At 44.1% G+C, this 14,465-nt stretch overlaps 1 protein-coding gene across 1 annotated transcript; it reads right to left on the reverse strand.

Moving 5' to 3' along the window:
• Positions 1-4,594: 4,594 nt before the first annotated feature.
• On the reverse strand, positions 4,595-6,516 carry gpr6 (G protein-coupled receptor 6). Its single transcript, XM_086104273.1, has one exon. It carries the CDS (start codon positions 6,505-6,507, stop codon positions 5,524-5,526), a length of 984 nt encoding a protein of 327 aa, XP_085960399.1. The 5' UTR covers positions 6,508-6,516; the 3' UTR covers positions 4,595-5,523.
• Between the last annotated feature and the right edge of the window lie 7,949 nt (positions 6,517-14,465).

The raw sequence follows: 14,465 nt of genomic DNA on the forward strand, positions 1-14,465 counted from the left end.
CACTCACTCCATTTTCTCCTCCCCAACAACCACCCAATCACTTGTGGCCAAAGTAAACAGCAGCCCCATGTTCACATTTGAAATTATGTGTTTCATAAATTAAAGCAAAATTAATCAAATGAGGACCCTTAGACAGCAGCCAATGTGAGGGACACACAAATGCGCATCTTACCCATTAGGATTTTACATGTTGTCTCTTCAAAGCCTACGTTTGACATGCGCAGTTGCTCCTCTCCAGTACAATAGATAGGACCATGGTGGGGCGCAACAGTCCAGCACCCCAGCAACTGTCCAGCTGGGCAACATCACATCATGGCTCGGCTCCCCTCCTGCAGAAAACGTCTTCAGCTACCAATGTGGTTGACTGGGTAGCACTGCTGAAAAGTTAGCATTTCGTATTTTGGCATTTAGTATGCTAGCATCAAGCATGCTCATAACTCCACAAAACGTTTTTGCAACAATATTATCTACAGTTTTACCCTATTCATTTTTTTACATATAAAGGTGGTATGCTAACATATTTAATTTAAGGTTTTGTAGCTTATGAAAAAACACTAATATGCTAATATTTTGTATGCTAACATCCAGCAAGATAGCACTGAGCGCAAAAAGAGGGTGTGCTGCAAAAATACACTTCCAATGCGCGACTGTCTCCTGTTTCAAAAGCAAGTGGGAGCAAAACGCTAATAACGCTAACTATGGATATGGTAATGTCGAAAAGGGGCAGCATTTAAAATCGAGCAGGTCAAAGTGACTTGTGCTAGCGTCAAACATGCTCGCAACTTCAGAAAACACTGGCAGGCCCATCATAGTGTCAGCTTTTGTTCAATTGTTAATTATTATCATTTTATGTTTGAACATTACAGTATTGTCTTTGATGTTAAAGTTACTTAAATTATATTCTCTTTGATAATTTTTAAACATGTTTATGTTGACAGCGTCTGATTGGCTGAAGGAAACAGGAAGTGTTTTAATAGCGGAAGAAGGAGTTATGCTCTCGAACGTGCTGCGGTGAAGCCTTCTTTTTTCTTCTCAATAAAACTGCATTCAAATGATTCCATCTCCCCTTTTGCCGTTCGTAAAGTAGAGCTATCCACTAAAAACAACGAACCCCTCACCTTACAATAGTTTATATTTTAAAAATAAATAAATAACATGAATATGGTGATATTGTAGATAAAATTAATGCAAACAGTTTGTATGCTAACATTCTTAGCTTAAGTTTTTATAACTTATGAAAAAATACAAATACAGTATGCTAATATTTTGTATGCTAACATCCAGCAACATAGTACTCATCGCAAAAAGAAGCGTACGGCAGAAATACACTTCCAATACATGACTGTCTCCTGTTCCATAAGCAAGTGGGAGCAAAACGCTAATAACGCTAACTGTGGATATGCTAATGCCGAAAAGTCATTTAAAATCGAGCAGGTCAAAGTGACTTGTGTGACTCACTCTGCCGTTAATGGCATTTAATCGTACCTTGGCTGTTCGACGAGTGATCAACTGAGGTGAAACCTCGCCATGCTCTCGCCGTCCTTTTGGGTCAGGCTGACCTGGTAGTGGAGATATTGGTTCCTGGAAAGAAATGTGGTGAACATAACTAGCGTTGCCCACACCCCACCTCGCAACCCTGAACTCAAGACATGTGAGCCATCTTGTGTACCAACATGCTTTTGGCTGTGCCGTGCATCTCCATGCAACCACATTATCACAATTGTTTACTTTTACTTCCCCTCTCAAAAAGATTTTAATAAAAAAATATTTCTGAGAAAATTTCTGGAATGTCTGGTGTAATTATTTTTCCATTTCTCACACTCACACTGCCCGACGATTCCTCAGAAGTGTCCCCGCCCGATCATCAGGCACCCACACACAATCTGCTCGAAAAACGCTTGACCACCAAGCCAAGGCAGGCATGTCTCGCCCGCATCACATTGCGTTTCCGTGGTAACCAACCCAAATGTGACAAGGACAAGTGTGGAGCCACATCTCGAATTACGCAATTGCAAATCTCAAGGTCGGTTTTCAATCGAAGCGAAAGTCGTTTAATTACATCAAGATTGCATTTTCCGATTAAAAAGTGGAATGAATTTGAGTTATGATTGGGTAGTGTAATTGTCGTCTCCTTACATCATTTAAACTGTTCAATGGTCTGCTGTTGCGTCCAGTGGGTGACAATATTTCAACTATAACAAGACAAAAATGGACGTCAAAGGGTTTGTTTTCATTTTTTCCCCCTGGTTCTTTGTTTTGTGCGGAGCATTCCGGACATCTGACAAAACCGAAGGCTAAAAACATTTTTGGGAAAACAATTCAATGTAGTCTTTTATCATGATCGTAAATTAGCATTTTATCGGAATTCTGTCAATTCTTTTTGCTGTGAATAGACAAATATACTCTCAATTATTGTCTGTTTTACTTTGAAGGACCCGTTCCTAATTCCGGTTTGTCCTCTATATATGCTGTGTGTTATGATACTTAGATAATAAAAGTAAGAGACGTGTCACGCATATTTTTCCTCTGTTAAATACATATAATTCATCCAGCCGCCTTGAGGGGTGACACGCGGGTAAACTGCATAAGTAAGCCGCTGACGGCACTTTTTATGTTTATAATTCAATATTAATCATCTTATCATTCGTTATTTTACTCCACTGAGGGCTACAAAATATTTCATTACAAATGATGTAAAAGTGTCTTTTAGTACAGTGTATGGATGCAATATTTTATGTTTTATCTGTAATCTTGTTACATTCCGAATTTTTTCTCATAATAATAAGTCTTTATTCCCATAACTATACAACCTCCTTCTCGTAACATGATGACTTTAACGCTTTCAGGGACAGCTGTCACTCCAGTGGACATCTTATCATGTTATCATTATTGGTGCATTAAACGGTTAAACACCAAATATCGCGTTCATCTCCTAATGCTCAGATTATAATCAGTATTAACGAGTTGATTTCTTTTTGTGTTTTCCTCCCGAGTCCGTCGACGAGGAATATTTTCTGACCAATCTCGCAGGCAACAGACGAGTTCACAAGCACACATTGACACGTGACCACGGCTCCCCGGTGGGGGTCCTCATCAACATGGAGATAATGTGTCATTTTCAACAAAACACGTTTGTTTCTTGTGAGTGCGCCACGCTGGGCGAAGCGTCATATTAGCGCAAATAAAACAAAACAAAAAAGTCAATTAATCTCATGGGGGCAGGAAGGTTTCATTGAGAAACGTCGGAGGTCGCCATCCGATCGGTGGTGTGGATGACGTATGTTTGGCGGGTTTTGTAATTCATTTACGTATTTATTTTTTTTAAATCATTTACTGTCACGCAGTCACACTTTTGTGTTAATCAATGTTTACTAAAGTTATTCTTAGATTTCTAGACCTCGTGGTGCACCTCGAGTTGTTTATTGGAGCCACGTTTTATTTTGTCGATTCTATTGGGAAAGTGTTGAACTGCCCGTCATCGCAGTGTAATGGCACCTCTTAAGTTATTTTATTGTAATATATATTTTGTGTGTTTGTGTGAATATATATTCGGGATTGTGTTATTTCTGGTGTGGTGGTTATGTATGTTATTGATGTATTTCTTTATTTCTCTTGATACTGGCACAACCTTTTTCATTTTTAAAAATATGAATTGAAGAGATTGACGTTTTCATGTAACATTGCGTTAATGGAACATTCCACCCTTAGTAACTTTTCTCATAGAACGTTGCAATTTTAACCCTTCCATGTACAGCGGGGCGGCCCGGTGATCCAGTGGTTAGCGTGTCGACCTCACAGTGCAGAGGTACCGGGTTAGATTCCAGTTTCGGCCTCCCTGTGTGGAGTTTGCATGTTCTCCCCGTGCCTGCGTGGGTTTTCTCCGGGTACTCCGGTTTCCTCCCACATTCCAAAAACATGCATGGCAGGCTGATTGAACACTCGAAATTGTCTCTCGTAGTGAGTGTGAGCGTGGATGGTTGTTCGTCTCTGCTTGTGTGCCCTGCGATTGCCTGGCAACCGGTTCAGGGTGTCCCCTGCCTATTGCCCGAAGACAGCTGGGATAGGCTCCGGCAACCCCCGCGACCCTTGTGAGGATAAGCGGAACGGAAAATGGATGGATGGATGGTACAGCGGTTACTACAGTGGACAGCTTATTATGTTATCAGGGTGCATGAAAGGGGTCATGTCATAACAAACTCTGCAAACAATACGTTCATGTCACGACAGTCCAAATCAAGGGAAGAAACTGTAACTTTGGGATTTTGAACATGGTCACCCGGGTTCCCTCGGCACGTTTTCAGACATAAGACACGTGGGCACAAACACGCACAGTGAGAGAGCAAACACGCTTGAAATGTGTCTGCGTGGAAATTGAAGCTATTTTTCGCAGACAAGCACTTTGCGCCGTCAATGTGCCATTAGCTTCGTCAAACACAGGCAGCCACGCAGGAAATCAAAGTGAGGTGGAAAGGAACACAAGAAGGAGTCGCTCCACACGCATGCCTTTTTGCCTTTGTAGCACTTTATTCTTTGTTGTTTTGTTTAATTCCCCCCCACCCCCGCCCCCAGTAGAAAACACAGTGAAAGACACAAAACATACAAAATAGAAAAATATCACACCACATCACACAAGAAGGGTTGTTATGATACTGCTTTGGCATTTCAAAATGAAACAAAAACAAACAAGACTTTGAATAAAGTGCAAATGTTTTTTTCCATGAAAGTACATTCACAGGTGAAGTCTGAATATTTTTTTTCTCACAGTCTTTTGTCTTTGCTTGCTCAAAATGGTTCTCAACGCCCCCTCCGGAACTCGTGTTGAGTTTAAAGTGCAGATATCCAATGGCTGCCATTTTACACACAAGGTACCTTAAAAATAAATAAATAAATAAAAATTTCAAATTAAATATGTTATGAACTCTGAAATGAATAAATATGATAAAATGTTTGGGTAAAAAAAATTTAAAAAAAACAAAGCACCTTCTATAAAGACTGATTTGGGGTGTAAAATAATAGGAGCGTTGCAACAAGCATATGTCGCGACGAATCTTTGACGTTACAAAGTTAATCCCAGAATGATTTGGGTTGACAGTTTACATTTTTTTTTCTCCATTGGAGCGTTATATTTTTGTCATCATACGACTTTTTTTTTGTTTGTTTCCCTTGGACATTTTGATTTCTTAGTCATCCGTTTTGATTATTTATGTCTTTGTTAGTCACCGTATTTGAGATTTACAGACAGGCGGGATGACAGAAAAATAACATGAGGGACTGACGATAAATTTGGTTCGACCTGAAAAAAATAAAATGGCGGACTGAGGATGACGGACAGGTACCCAGGCCACTGATGGATGACAAAAGACGGACTGGCAGAATTTTGTAAAATGTCCATCTCTGCTCGTAACGTTCCCGCTGAAATATCCAAATATTGTGACTTTGATGTAACAACTGTCTATACTCGTGACTTGTCTATAAGTCTATGACTGCGGTAGTTTTTTTGTTCTCCGCTCCGTCGTAGGAGGCTCACACTTCGCTGGGCGACCTGGAGCGGTAGGCGGTGTTTGGACGAAAGCAGCCGCACAGTAGCAAGTAGATGGAGCGCTGGATCTCGGCGTTCCTGTAAGCGTAGATGATGGGGTTGATCATGGAATTGTAGGTGGCGGGCAGCAGCGTGGCGTACGTGTAGACCGACGGGTACTCTCGCTCGCCCACCAGGCAGTAGACGGCGAAGGGCAGCCAGCTGGCGCCGAAAGTCCCCAGGATGATGGCCAGGGTGGATACGCCCTTCTTAGTGGCCACGTAGTGCGAGGCGGAGAAGAAATGCTGCTGCAAGGCGATCTGGTGGGCGTGTCGGCACACGATCTTACAGATCTTAAAGTAGAGTGTCAGCATGAGCGCAAAGATGACGAAAAAGGCGGTGGCCAGCAGCGTCACGTTGCCGCGCGTCAGCGGCTGCACGATGCTGCACGTCTCCGGCTCGTCCAGGCAGTTCCAACCCAGCACGGGCAGCAGGCCCAAGAGCAGCGACGCGCCCCAGGTGGCCAGCAGCATGGCGTGGGTCCAGCGCAGCGTCTTCTCCGAGAAGTAAGTGAGGGCGTTGTAGAGTGAAAAGTAGCGGTCCACCGTGATGGCAAGCAGGCTGATGATGGACGCCGCGAAGGACGCCACCAGGAATCCCACCGTCACCAGACTGATGGTCTGCGAGGAGACCACGTACTGAAAGACGAAGTTGAGGATGAGCCCCACGCCGGCCAGCAGGTCGGCCGTGGCCAGGCTGCCGACAAGCATGAACATGGGAGTCCTGAGCGTGGGCGTGTAGAAGATGATGGCCACCACGATGGCGTTCTCGCAGGCGATGGCCGTGCCCGACATGCACAGCATAATGTCCCACGGGTTGACGCTGAAGGCCAGCGGGACGCCTGATGACAGCGCCAGGGTGCCGTTGAGCTCTGACTCCATCCACGACTGCGAGTCGTTCGCCGGAGGCGGCGCGGCCGAGTCGTTCATAAGCGCCCGGTGAGTTCTCCTGCGGGAGAAAAAAACAACACAGGGGGGATCAATACAAACCCTTGCGGAATTCCCTCTGTGGCTTTATCTGCTTTTTACTTTTCACAATCAAGCTACCTCAGACCCGCATAAGATCTTCCTGACCTTTGGACTTCCATCCTTCATTGTCTCAGACACACTTGGGAAATTTTTGCATCCTTTGATGCATTTGTCTCTCGCATTATGCATCATATTTTGAATGTACAACGGCATTAGTTAGAATGGTGCAAAAACATTGTCATACTAATTAATATGCACCCGTCACACAGAAATCAGATGCATATTTTTAACACGTCATGAATATTGATGATTGTCTCCCAGTATTTACTCAACATATTCTGACACTTAATATCACAGATATGGATTCTTGTCTCTGAGCTTTTTATTTAGATTTTTTTTTTTGCAACCAATCACATCCAATTTCTTTGATTCAATATTGATACTTTGACTGTTTGTCTCAGCATTCACCCAGCATATTTTTGACGGTCATTATTTGAAAACTTGACTCCCGACGTGCACACAATTTTACTGCATTTGTCTCTTGGTCTTTTGGTGACATGTATCATCAATATGGATGCTCGTCTCTCAGCATTCAAACGTCAAATATTTGAATGCAATATCCGGACTTTGACTTTTAGGCTCAAAAATTGCATTTCACTTGTCTTTCAGCATTCACACAATGCATATTTTTAGCACCGGATGCTTGTCTCTCTGCATGCACATAAGTATACTGACGCTCTTCTTTTGGCAGCTCAATCAAAACAAATAAGAGCAGTGGTTCTGAACCTTGTTAGAGGTACCGAACTCAACCAATTCATATGCACGTTCACCGAACCCTCCCTTAGTGAAAAATAAAAATGATTTTTTTTTTTACAAATTCAGGACATTGAAAAAATAACAATTTATTAAAAACAGAAAAAAAGTGAATAAAATTACATGACCCAAGAACGAACTAAATTTCCCGCAGCACTGATTGGACAAGCACTGTCACGTGATCATCCGCAGCCAATGATGGCCAAGCGGGCGTGTCATATCTGACGGGTCATAACGGGTGTATGTTAACCGACATGGCCGAGGCTGCGTCGAACCCCCGAGACCGATTCACCGAACCCGTAGAGTTCGATCAAAGCCAGGTTAAGAACCACTGAAATAAAGTGTTACAGTCATTTGCTATCTCAAGCACACACGCACAAAAAAAAAATCAATGCTGAAACATGAACGCATTTTGAAAAGTCGGAAGTCTCCAGTTGAAGTTGCTGCCTGCGTGCCGGTTAAGGAGCTCTCTGCGGTCCTGAATCGGCATCACACTCGAACTTTCCGAGTGGACACACGTTCACGCGATGTGATTCTTCCTCTCGTTTTCGAGCTCATTTCAACAATCTATTTGAGCATTATCAATAGTTATGAACTCTTGGGGGGGGGGGGGGGGGAGAAGCAAAAAACAACCCCCCCCTCCCCAAAAAAAGAAATAAAGTGGAGTGTACCTTCCTCGACGAGCAGAGGTTGGCGGGGGAAGCGGCGATCCCCACTTCCACGCAGGCACCGGCGGACGTTGGCGGTGGCCGACGCGGCGGCCGTGCTCCCCACGCGTGGGACGCACACCCGAGGCAGAAGCGGTGTGAAGGACCATTGGCGTAGGACGACAGAGGAGCGACGGGCGGCCGGGGGACGCTCTCAAGGGACAGCTTTAAGATGCCGTGACGTCACGAAGGAGGAGTCTGAATGTGCAGGGCGGGGCTTTGTTCCCACGCTCCGAAGGCATTTGATGGTGTGTCACCTAGGGAGACACACGGCGGACACTTTAGTACCCTGGTGTCAAACTCAAGACACTGGACCGCCATGTCATTTTATGTGGCCCGCAAAAGCAAATCATATCGATCAACTTCCATGATCCAATAATTTTGTCACCCTGCTTACACTCATTTGAACAATAAGATAAGATTGGAAAACCTTTATTAGTCTCGCAATGGAGAAATTCCCAATTCACAGCAGCAAAGCTATGAAATGAAGTAGAACAACAAAATATAGGAGCTGCTGGAAAGGCAGCCACTCTCGCGGCGCCATCTTGAAGTCAAAACAACAAAAAGAACACAACAAATAGGACACAGGCAGTCGTGCAATCTTCACCACTTTTCTGCATACACTTTGTCTGAAGCAGTTATAGATAAAAGAGGAGAGGATCAAAGTGTCCTTTCACCAGTGGATCAGAGACGTCATGCTGAAAATGTGCACACGTCTGCTACAAGCTAAGTTTTGAAAGCAAACACGAAGCTGTAGCGTCCATTGATGAAAAAGAGATTAGTTCACTTCTCCTGTCCCACGTAATCCGCTTCAAACTCCAAGCCGCGACTCCCAGTTCCAAATCCGCATCGTCGGCTCCTCAAGACTTACATCCATCCATCCGCAGACCGTTCAACAGCACCGATCTCTCCGCTGAACAATGCGGGGCTGTGAAAAATGCTGCCCATAACAGGCGCAAGACACAAGCGCCCCGGGACTGTCCAGCAACGACAGTCAAATGGCGCCGACATTCCTCCCAGTCAAAAACAGTGCTGGTATACCCATGCTGCCGAGAAGGCGCAACCACCAAGCACAGAGTCTCCTCCTTGGCATGGCCAAAAAATTGTGAAAAAAGTCCACATCAGGTCCACACGACGTAACAACAAACACAAAGTGACATAACAAACCAAAAAACAACAAAAAAAGCAAGGCTCATGAGAGCACTTGCCGACGGCTGCCTACTCGGGCGCCATTTTGATTTCAATAATCGAGCAACCAACAAACAAATAGTTGACTGGAGTGATTTCAAAAGTAGTAATCAAAGTAACAACGCGATGAGATTGTTAAACATTTGTTAATGGCCCTCGGATTGACTTAACTCCAAAGTGGCCCACGACAAAAATGAGGTTGACACTTCTGCTTTCTGGGGTGCACCTGATGACATTCAATACGAGAGCTGAAGTAGAAGTTGTTCCATTTCCACATTTGTACCTCAAAACACTTGGATGCCAAGGATTCCTACTCCACTGAAATAAATGGAGATGCCATTAATTTGTTCCAGCCACCAAAACCCATGTGCATTTTTTTTTAGGCAAAGAAAACGATGCTCTATAAAACTAACATCATAAAACAGAGTACTAACACAATTACATAGAATGCAAAGAATCAGACAGGTTTGTACATCAGGTTGAAATCATTGCGACGCCTGGGTTTGTGCAACTTGGCCAGTACCCATATAATACAGTCATGAAAATACAAAGAAGAATTACTGTTAAGTGACTCAGTAAACTGCTGTCATATTCTTACTTTTTGTAGACATACAGTGTATCTCTCTCTCTCGATAGCTAGATAGATATTCACACACAATGGAGGAACGGCTAAAACGGGCAGCTTGAACAAAACATATAAATACTACGGGTAACCACTTTTGGTTTCTTAGCAACAGCTGTTTGGCCACGTGTTCCAGCCTGGCTCTGAGTAAGGGGAGGGCGGGGGGGGGGATGAAGAAGATGAGGAGGGATGGGGTGGTGTGGGATCTGACAGGAGTGGGGGGAGCCATGTGTGGGTTTCATCCTCACAACCGAGTGAGCGACTCACATGAAGCGGCGAGTGACTCACTAAAGAGGAGCCACAACGAAGGAAGCCAAATAGATGATTAAATCTCAAGGCTCGTGAAAATATACAAAGACTAGCATTTAGTGATGGTGAGGCGCGTGCGGTGAGAAACCCGCTGCGAGGAGTGCAAATGCAACGAGAGGATTCATTGACACACGCGCGCACACAAAACACAGACTAAAGAGAAGCATTTGCTTGGTTCAGCGCATGAGAAGCAGTGGCAAGACAAGTCACGTCTGCTCACAGTGCCTTGAGCATCTGACAGTTCCTGGCTGAGAAAACATACAGCGTCGTGTAGATTATTTTGAAAGAGTGTTTTTTTTGTGTTTGTTTTCAGTCTTAAGAATGGTTCTCATATACGGTATGTGCGACTAATTTTGTTTTTGTTCTTGTTGTAATGTTAAATTCAGTGGTGCCTTGAGATGCAAGTTTAATTTGTTCCAGAACTATGTTTGTTATTCAAAAGACTTCAAGATCAAAACATCTTTCCCCACTGACATGAATGGAGAGGCCATTAATCTGTTCTAGCTTTCACCCGCCCCACCTGTCCCCCCCCCCCAACCCTTTATTTCTTTCTTTATTTAATTCTAAAAATAGCCCTCGAGAATATCGTACTTTATAAAAACCTACATTAAAGAATTCATTTCATTTTAAGGTAGCAGACATGCGGTTCCTTCCACACATATAATCCTCTTTATTTGATGTTTAGTTTGACAGAAAACGTCAATTGGGAATGGCGATACACAGACTTGAAGTCCCGATGACCTCAATTTGCTCACGAAGGCCCGTTAAGAAGACTGATGCCTGGCCTGGCGAAGTGCATCCTCACCGTAGACGAAACAAGGGTCAAGTCATGTAATCTCATTTCGTCAACATCTTATAACACAAGACAAGTGGCAGCAAACACGTGTGGCATGAAATGGGTCACGGTGGAGCGTGTTCAGAGCAAAAGTGGCTCTGATTGAGGGAGGTTAAAAAGCCGATGATTGCTTCACGGCATGTGTGCGCTGATGAGCAGATGTAACAACAACAACAACAAAAGTGGCACAATTTGACAAACGCATCCCACATGACCTTTTGCTGCTCCTTATGTATTTGCTTGTTTGCGGCGTACGCTTTCATACAGAGAGACCCCTGGCTCATACTACCTCCCAAAAATAAAACCCAATTATTTCTAAAGGGAAGAAATAAGAATAATATGTTAAAACACGGGCGGCGCGGTGGTCAACTGGTTAGCACTTCGCCCTGTGTGGGGTTTCTCCGGGTACTCTGGTTTCCTCCCACATTCCAAAAAGATGCATAGCAGGTTGATTGGGCACTCCAAATTGTCCCTTGGAGTGATTGTGAACGCGAACGGTTGTTTGTCTCTGTGTGCCCTCAACAAAACAAACATGTCGAAACCAAACTCAAGTTGCACTGGGCGAGGTGTCGCAAAGTTCAGGAAAGACCTGCGTCAGCGCCCCTCCCTCCGAACAGCTGGTAGATTATCTCTCACTCCAAATACGTGACGCACGCGTCCGACTCCCAGGTCACCGGAGCTTTTAGATGAAGGGCCGCATCAGACCCTCGTTTCCTTCCGCAGGTGTGCTGGCCGACGCCCGAGCGGGGAGGGCAGCCGAGCTCGAGTAGAGTTACAACTCTGCAACTGCAATGAAAGCTATTATTAGCTCCAGCCAAATGGCGTCCTTTACAAACAAGCTGCAGTCCAAACAAACCATAGTGCTCTTCAAGAGTTGAATTTACTCAACGCTGTGCTCGCTGGGCTTGAGCCACCTAATTGCGACAGCTGTTCCGAATATTATGCTCGCTTAGCCAGAGTAAGAATATTAGAAACACCCTCTCCATGTTGTGATGTTTATGACGCTGCAAACAATCCTACGCAGGCAAGTGGGTGTACCTAATATTATGGCCTGGCATACGACCGAAAGCTGCGTATGAAAGACGAGTAAATAAAGTAGCACGCACCCAAAGACATATACAAAAGTACACATCGAAAGGCAAACCAACACACGGCTGCTAACAAAAACAGACACACAAGAACACAACCCCAAAACAAAAACAAATATGCATATTCACAAAAAATAAAATAAATAAAATGCTGATGAGGATTTCACAGTAAGCTGCATTAATAGTCAGTGCAGAGGATAAAGAATACATGCCTGTGATTATTGTGATATTGTCTGGCTACACGTGTGTACAAATATCCCTTCCTGAAAGGATTTGAACACTGCGACACAGATGCCATTCGCTAGCATGTCCTGCATCATGTGGTTGCATTAAGATGGCAGAGGGTAAATTTGTTTGGTAGTTTTAATTAATGGGTCTTAGTAGGAGTCGTCTTAGTCAGATCACTGCTATCTGAAGGCACAGCTGTATTGTAGCGTCATTCCAACTCGTGTTTTTCCTTACTTGTCCTTCGTTTCGGAATGAGGAACAGCAGCCCATCCTCGGCGGTCACATGCTGCCGCCGGCCCCTCCCCTCCGCCTCCGTCGCCCGGGCTCACGAGGCTCAGAGGCAGAGAGCCGCTCGGCCAGCATGTGCCTTCCTTTCGGCCATTCTCTTGACATCTGAAAGGAACAATTGCAAGCGTGTCAGTTCGGACAAGAGGGGAAAAGGGAGAAAGTTTTGAAAATTTGGAATTAGATAAGAATCTGCATCTGCCTCAAAAACCCCCAAAAAGATCCATATTTCTCGGGTCCTAGCGATAAATTATGTTCATGACATGTCCACGGATTGCTGTTGTGTGTCAAAGCAAGAATACGGTGCGGCTTTGAGATATGAACGACCCAACATATGAGTTTTTCTAGATACGACCTGTCATTGGGCCATTTTTTTTTTTTTGCTTTAATTTGTGAGCAAAATTTTCCATCAATTCATCTTAACTCGGAGAAAATTACACATTATATATTTAAAACAACCACTTAACTTTGCTTTGGGTTAGCTAGCTTTATGCTAAGATGTAATAGGAAACGCCATTGATGGGCTAACAAAAAGTATCGGTGTGGTGGTGTTATAACACTTACGCAATGAACTTTTCAACACAAATCAGACAACAAAATATGTTGACATGCAATCGAACAATACTCACAGGCATAGATGCTTTATCCTCTGCTAAGAACGAGGAACATTCCTGCAGATTACTGAGGAGTCGCCATGGAAATTTGTACGTCTGTCTCATACTGGGCAGCCCAGTGTACAATTGGTTAGTGTGTCCGCCTCACAGTGCAGAGGTACAGGGTTCGATCCTAACTCCGGCCTTCCTGTGTGCAGTTTGCATGTTCTCCCCGTGGCCGCGTGGGTTTTCTATGGGTACTCCGATTTCCTCCCACATTCCAAAAACATGCATGACAGGCTGATTGAACACTCTAAATCAGGGGTGTCAAACTCATTTCACATTGTGGGCCACATACGGACTCGGTAGATGTCAAGTGGGCCGAACCATTAACATGATACCATACTGAGCTATGAATCACCAAAATCTCATCTCTTTCCTTTGTTTTGGTCTCAAGAAGCATTGATTGGCGCTTTCATATCATTTGCTGCGTTGGGTCTATCTCGGTGACAGACTGAGACTGCTGTTTTCTTCCCCGATCAAAACAATGTTTTCTTCTACTGTGATCAAAACAGTGTGCCCCCTAGCGGATAATCCAGGAATTGCATTTTATTTAAAACATTCATTCTGTCTTTAATGCATTTTTTTCACTTTTAAATTATCCCGCGGGCCGGACCGAACCTCCTTGGGGGCCGATTCCGGCCCGCGGGCCGTATGTTTGACACCTCTGCTCTAAATTGTCCATTGGTGTGAATGTGAGCACCAATGATTGCTCATCTTTGTGTGCCCTGCGATTGGCTGGTCACCAGTTCAGGGTGTACCCCGCCTACTGCCCGAAGACAGTTGGGATAGGCTCTTGGGAGGATAAAGCAGATCAGAAAATGGATGGATGGATTTTTTTTCTTCTTTCTACCCACAATCTTGCTGCTATAGACTGTAAATTTCCCCAGTGTGGGACAAATAAAGGATATCTTAATGTATTATGCTGCCCCCAGGTGGCCAGGCCGCACACACCCAAAGGAGCAGCACAATATCAATTGAACAGAAGCAAAAAAAAAAAAAAAAGTTTACATTCGATTAAATTGTTCTTACGTGTTTTTGTACAGCATTGTAGAGTACTAATTGTATTGTCAAAATTTTTTTGCAGTGTAATGGATTAATGGCATTCCCATTCATTAGAATGGGGAAAAAATCCAATTGCAAATTTTACGGCTTCAGAGCTGGGACAGGAGCGTTCATCCAGAGAGCTAT

Source organism: Hippocampus guttulatus, chromosome 23, assembly GCF_054856545.1.
Source record: "Hippocampus guttulatus isolate MCC_2025c chromosome 23, RoL_Hgut_1.0, whole genome shotgun sequence".
In the NCBI taxonomy this organism is placed as follows: domain Eukaryota; kingdom Metazoa; phylum Chordata; class Actinopteri; order Syngnathiformes; family Syngnathidae; genus Hippocampus; species Hippocampus guttulatus.